Source organism: Stegodyphus dumicola, chromosome 10, assembly GCF_044657685.1.
Source record: "Stegodyphus dumicola isolate Sdum_Otavi_A_Nest chromosome 10, ASM4465768v1".
In the NCBI taxonomy this organism is placed as follows: domain Eukaryota; kingdom Metazoa; phylum Arthropoda; class Arachnida; order Araneae; family Eresidae; genus Stegodyphus; species Stegodyphus dumicola.
The window spans coordinates 22,242,297-22,253,401 of record NC_140777.1 but is presented as its reverse complement, the minus strand read 5'-3'; the positions used below and the strand labels follow the sequence as shown (position 1 = coordinate 22,253,401).

The window sequence follows — 11,105 nt, the reverse complement described above, 5'->3', positions numbered from 1 at the left end:
TAAAAGAATGTCGAAATAATAATAATATTATAAAATGCTTTTGCTGTGGAAAATTCGGCCACAAATCAACTGAATGTAAAATGAAAACTAAACAAGAACACCGACAGCAGAGAAATGTAACAAATAAAACTTATAGAATGTCAAGGAAAGAGAATATGAATCAGCTACATGCTTATTTGAAGTACCTAAGAAAATAGAAAGCACATATCTTAATCAAGATAGAAATGATGGAAAGAATAAAATAAATGAACAACAGAATAGAAAAATTAAATGGATTATTGATTCAGGAGCCACATCTCACATGGCAACTAATAAAGAAATATTTACTCATTTTAAAGATGAAGAACGACAAATAATGACGGCTAAAAAGGGGCCATGATCAAATAGAGTTGTATTGGTAACATTAAAATGCAAACTGATAGAAATAAGAACTGATAGAAAATGTTCTGCAAGTACCGAATTTAAGGGAAAATCTGCTGTCAGTATCAAAAATTGTAGATCATGATTTAAAAGTAATTTTTATCAAGAATAAAGCAGAAGTGATCATAAACAGGGAAACATTCTATATATAGCTAACAGAAATGGAAATAAATTTGAAGTTGAAGGAAATATTGTTGAAGAAGCTAAAATTAGTTATGTTAATGATGTACTATGGCATCAGAGACTAGGTCATATAAATTATCAAAGGCTGATAGAAATGAAAAAACACTCATCGGTCATTGGGTTAGAAAATGTAAAAATTTCTGAAAACAATTGTCAACCTTATACATTAGGTAAAATAACACAAACATCTTATAAAAGTGTGAAATTTAAGCAATCTGAAGATATTTTAGAATTATGGCACATAGATTTAGTTGGACCAATTAAGAAATCAATAGATGGAAGCTGTTATTTTTTAACAGTGGTAGATGATTACAGTAATTTCATATTTGTGATAACAATTGAGAAGAAGAGTGAAACTTGAGAAGCTCTAATCAAACTTATCATTCAAGTAGAAAGACATACAGGAAACAAACTAAAAAGAATTCGTAGTGATAATAGTAGTGAGTTTTTAGCTAAAAATATAAGTTTTTTTTTTTTTTTTTTGAAAAAATGGGAATTAAACATGAACTTACAACGCCTTATACTCTGGAAAGTAACGAAAAAGCTGAAGGTTTTAATCGTACTATAATTGAATCTGCTAGAACTATGTTAATTGATGCAGAATTACCGATAAAATTTTGGTCTGAAAGCGTTAAGGTAGCTGTACATGTGAATAACAGGAGTCACAAAAATGATAAAAGGTTTACACCATATGAACTATATAAAGAACGCAAGCCTAACATTACTTATCTTACAAGATTTGGATGTGAAGCATATGTTCATATAAGACGAGAGAAACATAGAAAGATGGATCTAAAAGCTAAAAAAGGAATTATGATAGGCTATAGCATGAAGAGAAAAGCATACAAAATTTATAGCCCTGAACTAAATAAAATTCAAGAAGTGAGGGATGTAAAATTTGATGAACAGAAACATAGATCACCTTTACTAAAAGAAAATTATTTAAAATTCGATAAAAATCAAATATTAGAAGAACTTATTATTTTTTATAAGGAACAAACTAATGGAAATGTAAATAATTCAGAAATAACTGACAGATACTATAGAGAAGATAATACAACAGATGAAGAAGCTGAGAAAATTTTGCTATCCAACAGTGATGATGAACACGATGATAACAATTCATTGGAAAAGCCAACCGAGTATCCACAAATAAATGAAGAACCTGGAAATGATAGTCATGGAAATTCTGTACAGAAAAGACCAGCACGAACTATGAAACCCCCAGAAAAATTAAAAGATTCGTGAGAAAAAGTCGGGAGAAATATATTGTAAATCGGATTGGCGGGAGAGCGGTCGAAAATCGGGAGTCTCCCGCCTAAATCGGGAGAGTTGGCAACTCTGCATTTCACAAGTGATTTCAATATACACATTCCAAAATTTTCCAAAAAGTTAATGTGCATTGGATGTACACGTATTATGATGTGTATTTTATAAACTATTTGTTATTCTTACTTATTCATTGCATTAAACAACAGTCTGTTTCTTATTCTATCTTACTGACACACACAGTTATACTTTATATTAGATAATTTTTATTTTTTGCCATTTACTGTTATGTTTAATGTTTATCAAAAGAAGCTTTAATGATATGCATGGACTGGTTAACAGACAAAAGCCCACAAAAAAAAGGCCCACTATGATAATTGACCATGCGACAAATACCCACAGCGATGAAAGCGCACATTGATAAAAGTCCACACAGATATAAGCACACGCCGATAAAAGGGGCTTATTTTTTTATTACTAAATCGTGTATTTATAATTTTAATTATAATAAATGGAGTACTCAAATCTGAATTTCAATGTTTCAAATATATGTCTAGTTTGTATTTTATCACTTCTTTATTTGTTTAATTTATTACATTGAAAGCAAATTTTATACTCTCTGATTAAGTGATTAGCTATAACGTTTGGATGATAAATCTGAAATTGCATTTTATTATTTATTTACTTATTTAACTTTGGTATGAGTATGTGAAAATGAAAAATATCATTGCGGAGTTTCTCACATGCCATTTTTAAGGTAATATGACTGAGATTAAATATAATTATGTTTCATTATTAAAACCATTAACTTTTTAATTAAAAACACTTGAATTTTATTTTTAGTCCAAAGGGATTTGAATCCCGAAGGACTATTAGTTTCGTTTTGGCATTTTGCGTCGGACTCATAAACGTCGGTTTACTTTTCAAACTGTTGCTACAAAATGTTAGAGTCCTGCATTATATTTGAAGAAATTAAATAATGAAAAATCTGCATAAATGTATGTATATTTCTCGTATTGTGATAAAACAATGGTACATAGAGTCATCGAATTTTGAATAACGTAATCTTCCAACGAATATGAGCATGTGGAAGACCAAATTTGAAATTTGAAATTTGTTTTATGATCGATTTCCTATTTTTTAAAACTTTGACGAATTTTTGATTAACAAACTCAAGGATTTCAAAGCGATCAATGGCAACGTTGTGCAGAAAAAACATTTTTATCTCCAGCGCGTGAGTCTCTGTATCGGAAATTCTAAAGATATGCTCGTTTTAAAACTACGAGTATTTTGCGATATTGCTGTTGCACTGGATCTTATGGTTTAAGTGCGAGGAACATGATATTTGATAAAGAAAGGTAACACACAAAATGTTAAAAAACGCCCCTTTGGACGTAATTTAAAATCTGAAACATTTCAGATTTTTTTTTTTTTTCTTTAGTTCATTTTAGTTCCTTTTTAGTTTAGGAATATTAAAACAGTTAAGCACAATGAAAACTTGGCTAAGAGATACTTTATTCTTTACTTTAGACTGAGCTTATTATCAAAGTTTAAACATATTTCTCACTGAAAGCTTTTTTGAATGTAACAATTATAATTTGGTGATTTTCTAGAAATAGTTTCTTTTCGACTTCAGAATAAATTAAAATTGTCAGCTGACACCCTGTCAAAAAAATGAATTCCAAATGTAACCTCTTAATCTTTAAACTACAGCAATTCGGAATAGTGTTTTTAATTTTTATTTTATTTATTTATTTATTTTGGGTGGGGATGGAACAACTCTCAGAAGTCAGCATATCTACAAATTTAAGTAAAATCATCTCAAACTGTAGTAATAAATATGTAACATTTCATTAGAGATTGGGAAGATTATAAAGAACTATGCATATAATAACATCTAATAAAATTTTGTAACTACATAAATATATATTTATAGAGTCATCAAAGTTCATCGCTTTTAGATTCTAAGTATACATATTATATAAATTCATCATTCATTAATAGTATTATATATAGTAATAGAAAAATAGTATTAATGTTTCAAATTGTAATTTTTTAATAATTTCTCCTGCATTTGCTGTATATTTGTTCAAGATTTATGGATATCAGTTACATAACATGAAAAATACACAGAAACCAGCTAATCTTATATTACAGCTGATTGTGAAGGAACAATTACAGTGCTCTTAATTACAGTTATAGTGCTTTTAAATCTCCCTACGGTAAATAGCTGTTTTCTAGACATTAGATTAAATTAATTCCATTATCCATTAGAAAATAATTACAGTGAATTATATCTATTGACGACATTTCTAAGAGGTCACCTTTTGAAAGAAACCTGTATTTTTTGTGAACATAAACAAACATTGCCAGTGAATATCACATTTCTAAGATCACCATATCTACAACCAAAATCCTTTAAAACCATGAACGGTTGCGTTATAGAGGGCTCGCTATATTTTTAATAAAACATGTACATCTTCGTTATACACTTGCTACATTTTGATTTTCTGTCAAAGCAGAGGAACAGGCGTTCTATTTTTATTTAGAAGTATGTGAAATTGAAAAAAAAGACACTATATGACAAAAATGGAATTACATTCAAACACACACCTCTTGAACATGTCTGAAATTCATTATTCTGCTCAGAATAAATTTATCTAAAGAAAATGTTTAATAAATATTAGAACACAAAGGCTAACTTAGGTCAAAGTAGTAAGGGTCAGTTCGTTTGAATAATATCTTTTCTTAATCATAATGTGACTTTTCGAACATCGAATGAAATGGGAAAGACAGAATAAGTGCGAATGGCAGCAGACGAACGACACTATTTCAAACTCGGCATGAAAAGAGAACGGACGAAATGACACTAAGCCAAGGGAAGGCATGCCTTCGTGGAGGACATTTTAAAGGAAACTCGCTCGTACACATGTTACGCAAGGGGGAAACCACGAAAGTGCCCATGCTGTCAGCCTTTCCATCGGAATTTAAACCCCGGACCGAGCTACCAGTGTTCAGCGTTTTTTAGCATGGAGGTAGGAAAGGGAGGAGGGGCCATTCCGCGGTAGAAGTGAAGCACTGCTTTGAAGCTTGGGTCACCAGACGGGGTGTTCTTTGTTTACATTCAGAAGCTCGCTTGACAAGATTCTGATAGTATTTCGACACACGACAGTTCCATAGAAATCGAAAAAGGGACACTTTCGCATGAAAGAAACATTCATAGTGTGATGGATAATAGCAATTTGTATAGTTTACTGACATTTACGCAAAAATCGCATCTTGGTTATTTTTCGATAACTAACAACAGCGATTTTGATCATGAATTTGTTTTATAAAATTCTAAGCTGTTGCACTACAAAAATATAGATTTTAAGAAAATTGCTAAAAGAGATCTGCCAAAATTTATTTTCTAGAAGATTTGAAAAGTTTGAAACTTGATGGCTAAATGTAAATATAAAATTATGTATGTTAAAATATTTGTCATTAGGCACATAGGTCAGATTAAGTTTTTATTAAATAGAGTAACGCATGCAAGGGCTATCTGCCTAAAGAGATAGATGCCATCGTGGAGGAATTTTGAAGAAAAACTGACCTTTGAGTGGGTATTAAAAATAATACTTATAATTTTCATTCAAATTATATTCATATATATTTTTTATGTAAAACTTTCGGGTGTATGCTAAATTAGTGTAAATTACTTTACACGAAAAATATAGTGAATGCACAGAAATTAAAGATTTGCACATGCCGGAAATGATAAATAGGAAATATGTATGGGTATTTATGCACGTGCTTGCAAAAAGCATATATCTGCCTTTGACAAAATACTTAAATATTCATTAAATTATTTATAAATGTATTTGAAATGAAGAATTTATTCACTTATAAACAACTGTGAAAGTACTGTGAAGAAATCTAATGATTAAATGTATCTAATTTATAATGATTATAAATGTTATCTAAATATATAATAACTTTAATATTGAATTGTAAACATAAATTGAAATCCTGTTGACAAATACGTTATAAAATTATTTAAGCAAGAATTGTTCGTATTGGAAAGCAATCTGCTAAAAGGTATTGTAAAGCAAATGCTATGAGATGTGCACTTAAGAACGTAATAAAGAGTTTTGGAATATGTATTGTTGAAATGAAGGGTAAAAAAAAAAAAAAAATCTGATAAGTATAATTAAAAGAATTATTCCCTTTTCGCTAATTCCTAATAATTCTCTAATTTAAAATGAACCGAATAGAGCATTAATTATAAATTGACTTACATTTTTCGATTTAAAAGAAGCCAAAAAACCATGTCATATTTAAGAAAGAATTTTAGGAAGAAGCTCTATAAATAGAAAAGAAATAATGCATAATTTTAATATTAATAATACAATAAACTTTGATCTTAATTTTTGTACCTTAACCGAATAAAATCGAATTACCTTAATTTTTTTTCCTAATGTAATTAACGAAAACTTGTGAAAATATTTCATTCAAATTAAACCGTCCCGTGAAAAGTATAGCATTTAATTCAGTTCAGAATGAAATGCTGTTTAAAAATATGTTGTTTTCACATACTTAGGACTCTGAAGTGTTGTAGAAAAAGAAAATATACACATTTATATGTATATTTGCGACGTAATTACAAAATATTTACACCAGAACGCGTCAAATCCCATAGAACTCAATGGTAAATGACCCAATTTTTTGGTCACCACGTAGGGATCGCCGGTGCTTCAGAGCAGGGTACGGAGAAACTTGTTTAGGGTGACTCCATCTTACTTCCTACCTCCATGTTTTTTACCGCTTAGCCGCTGTTGAGCCTTGTGCCTACATGAAAAGCTTGAGAATTGGATGACTGACGCTTGCTTAATGTACAGCTTTTACTCCATTATTTATTAATTTTTATTTGTCTAACTAATTATTTATTTTTTCTGATATTTCTCAGATTTATTTTCAAAGGAACAATGTCTAGAAAGTTTTGCGAATCCAAAATAAATGATTAAGTCTTAGATGAGATACGTTCTACCAATCAAAAAATTTTTTTTCACGTTTAGAATGTAACATATGTAAGTTGTTATGCATACTGCTTATCTCAACTATTCTTATCTCAAAAAATGCTCAATTTTTTTTTCTCTTTTGAAATCAATAGAAATTTTTTTTATGAAACTAACCCCAGTAAAACATAGAATTTTATGTTTGAATGTTAGCTTCAAGAATGGAGCTAACAAACAAGTTATAATCCTTCACAGGAGCATGCAAACTGTCAATGACCTTATGTAAGATTGCTGGTGACTTCTCACTAGTCAAAAGAGTCCGCCAAGCGGTAAAGTCGTGGAACACTGGAAGTTCAGTCAGAGTTTCCAATCCCGCAGACGGGCTGACTGCATGGGCCTTTTCGTAGTTTTCCCCATGTGTAATTTGTACATGAGCCAGTATCTCTTAGAAAGACTTCCACGAAGGCATCCCTCTACTCAGGCAGATAGCTCTCGAGGCTTTGCTGTGCTCACATACACTAAACCAAACCAAACTCACTAATCAACTTGATGTTCAGTAACAATAGAATAAGGTTAAAGGTTGAAACCTTTTATTCAAGAGTACACCTTGTGCTTAACATATAGACTACTGCTTGTGATGTTATGTTACGTAGAAGTAAAGGAGCCACCTAATATTTACCTGAAGTAAGTACACATTAGCTCTAAACACAAACTAGAAAAACAACAACATTCCGGCGTCTTCGAGTCACAATGAAATTGTGACTCCAGCCAACACCGCAAGTTCTGCACCGTCGGGCGTTAAATTAAAATGCATTACATTACATGATATATATAGCGATACATAGTTGTACATGTATATGTTTTATGGCATTATTTATTGTAATGGTACAGGCATCATCTTTCAGGACATTGCATATTGCAGTAGATAAAGGCATGATGTAGATGATGTTCTTTTAGGGCGTGTTTGCAAACATGATCTGTTTACATGAGTGTTTGCTATCAAAATTAAGTTAGCTATAAAATTGTTTACAAAGCTTACTTCATTCTGCATATTTATGCTTACTGCTTACATTTAAATATTGTTGTACAGATGTGCTGATACTTTAGCTACTCAGTATTGACGAATGAGTTGCTAAAGTTTCAGCACAACCATACAACAATACTTAATTGTTGTGTTGATATTTTAACAACTCAATCGACAAAATATTGAGTTGCTAAAGCATCAGCACAACCAATAAACCTAAATTTTCAAGGTAATAAATAGAGGATTTCAAGATTAGCCTAACAGGCCTTTTCAGAAAATTAACTTACTGGTGCACTTAATGCAACGGCTAAACCCTGACAGCAAAAGTTGACATAGCCAATTCTCGCAATTCCTTTCAATCGCAAAAGCTTCGCCATAAATACTCTTCACTCATTTGCATTCTAAACATGTTTACTTACTAACTTATTTACATCCGGGTGAGGAAGCGGAAAGTAGAATTGACAGTACAGGCTGAAATAATACATAACAGGATAGTATTTTCTCCCTCCTTCCAGCATGCCTTCGCGGTGTAATGGTTAGCACACTCGGCGCGTATTCGAGAGGTTCAAGTTAAGAGTCCAGGCAAGCACATTGCTAAATTTTCATATCTCCTGCATGATGCCTGAACTAAAAAAAAGGTGGTGGATGATGATTCTTCTCCACCAAGATTTGACGACTGGGTCCCCTAATACCCAGTGGCCTTTAAAAGGGGGAGTAAATAAGGTATTTTCTCCCTCCTTCTAGAATGCCTTCATGGTGTAACGGTTAGTACAATTGGCTCGTATTCGAAAGATCCAGGCTCGAGTCTCGAAGAGGGCATTCCTTATTTTTCCTTTCTCCCGCATATATATATATATATATATATATAATAATTTATTTCCTAAACAGTATTGATTAATTGATTATATTATCTCCTAAGTTTAATTAAAGTAGAATTATTTTAAAAGCGTGCATCCATACTGGTAAGTTATATTTTGAAAGATGTTTTGAAGTAATTTGAAAGCAAAATGTTAATAATGTTTTAACGGGGACTGGAGTTAAATCATCATGAAGAATAAAATTTCAATTGTAAAAGGAAAAATTAAAACATGTAATCATTGTCATTGATCGGAAATTAGTTGACTTTTCAAGGGGAACAAACCAACTCCCGTTCAATGAACAATAATTGATAAAAATACGTAAATACGAAAGTGTTTCGTCTTTACTCGAGTTATAAGTTAAAGGCAAACCGGCAATTCTAGTCAGGCCAAATATTTCCGCGAATAGAAGGAATTATGAACCAATGCTGATATTCAAAGAACTTATTCTTATGAAGCATTTTAGTCAATTCAATTTGGAGTAAAAATCAATTACTGTAGAGAAATCCTATTTAACTCGAGTAATCGTCCCCGACACTTTCATGTTTATGCATTTGAGTACCATATTATTTGTAGAAATTAAACATTGGAAATTGTCATTATGAAATCGAATTCAAAGTAAAGTTGAAATAAACATAGAAGATTATAAAAAAAGATAAATAATGCAAAATTTGTAAAAACAAATCAAAGACAATATAAAAATAATATAAAAAATAATATAGAAAATAATTGTACAGGAAGATATAAAGGCCAGAAAAGGTATTAAGTAACTTACATTCTTTCTAGTGGGGGAGTTGGCAAAGTGTTCTCTTCGTGTCTGACTCAGAAGTGTAGGGTGTCCGAAAATTCTTAACGGCAGTAGGGGCTTTGAATAATATCAGTCGGTAAAACTTGAAGCAATTTATGGTAGTGGGTGGGACTTGGAATTCTTGAGGGATGTATTTTGTGGAGTTCTTATCTGAGAGACACCATCTGTTAAGATTTTTTTGAAAATACTAGTGAATGGAAATTAATTAATTTCTGGCTAATTGTCGTGTCGCAATGATTAAGAATTTAAGAAAGGAAAAAAGCATTTTCACTGTCCAAGAGCTAATAGACAGTTACTTAATACCTTTTCTGGCCTTTATATCTTCATGTACATTCACTGATCTTATTATATATTATTTTCTATATTATTTTTTATATTATTTTTATATTGTCTTTGATTTGTTTTTACAAATTTTGCATTATTTATCTTTTTTTATAATCTTCTATGTTTATTTCAACTTTACTTTGAATTCGATTTCATAATGACAATTTCCAATGTTTAATTTCTACAAATAATATAGTACTCAAATGCATAAACATCAAAGTGTCGAGGACGATTACTCGAGTTAAATAGGATTTCTCTACAGTAATTGATTTTTACTCCAAATTGAATTGACTAAAATGCTTCATAAGAATAAGTTCTTTCAATATCAGCTTTGGTTCATAATTCCTTCTATTCGCGGAAATATTTGGCCTGATTAGAATTGCCGGTTTGGCTTTAACTTATAACTCGAGTAAAGACGAAACGGTTACAGCCGAAAACATCGCGGCAAAAACATCGCGGACGAAAACATCGCGGACGAAAACAACGCAAGGCGAAAACATCGTGGGAGAAAACATCGCAGTTCTAAAACATCGTGGTACAAAACATCGTCGTCGAAAATAAAGCGGTTCAAAAACTTCGCAGTTTAAAAATATCGCCGTCGAAAATATCGTGGTAAAAAATAAAGTATCTATTAATCATCGCATGACGATAACATCGCAGACATGCTTTTTTCAGGCTTTAATAACTGTAAATGGATATTCCCATAATGATTTGTGAGCGCAAGTGATGTAAGGAAGGATAATTTTTACTTTCACATTTTTTTATTAACTAATAAATTTTTGCTGAAAAAATAAGAAGGAAACTTAAGCATAGAAAATTAAATGCAACTTAATAGATTATACTTTTTATGAAAAATTACCTGTAAAATCTTTATTAAAAATAATTTATTATGGTCTTTGTTAGTTAACTATGTTGATTTAAAATTCTATTAAGTGCTATAAGTTGCATTAATTTTCTATGCTTAAGTTTCCTTTTTATTTTCTCAGCAAAAATGTATTAATAAAAAATATGAAAGTAAAAATTATCCTTCTTACCCTCTTGCGCTCACGAATCATTATGGGAATATGCATTTACAGTTATTAAAGCATGTCTGAAAAAAGCATGTCTGCGATGTTATCGTCATGCGATGATTTGTAGATACTTTATTTTTTATCACGATATTTTCGACGACTATGTTTTTAAATTGCGAAGTTTTTGAACCGCTTTATTTTCGACGACGATATTTT

The 11,105-nt window shown here is 30.9% G+C and overlaps 1 protein-coding gene across 6 annotated transcripts in view; it reads left to right on the top strand.

Annotated features, from left to right (window-relative positions):
• The first annotated feature begins 3,072 nt into the window (after nt 1-3,072).
• Nucleotides 3,073-11,105, top strand: part of LOC146994913 (uncharacterized) — a 691,669-nt gene continuing 683,636 nt past the window's right edge. For all 6 annotated transcript variants that reach the window (XM_085824759.1, XM_085824756.1, XM_085824741.1 and 3 more), the window contains exon 1: nt 3,073-3,230. In XM_085824759.1, coding sequence (XP_085680885.1) covers nt 3,211-3,230 — 20 coding nt within the window. In that variant the 5' untranslated portion in view covers nt 3,073-3,210. The remainder of the gene's footprint in view (nt 3,231-11,105) is intronic.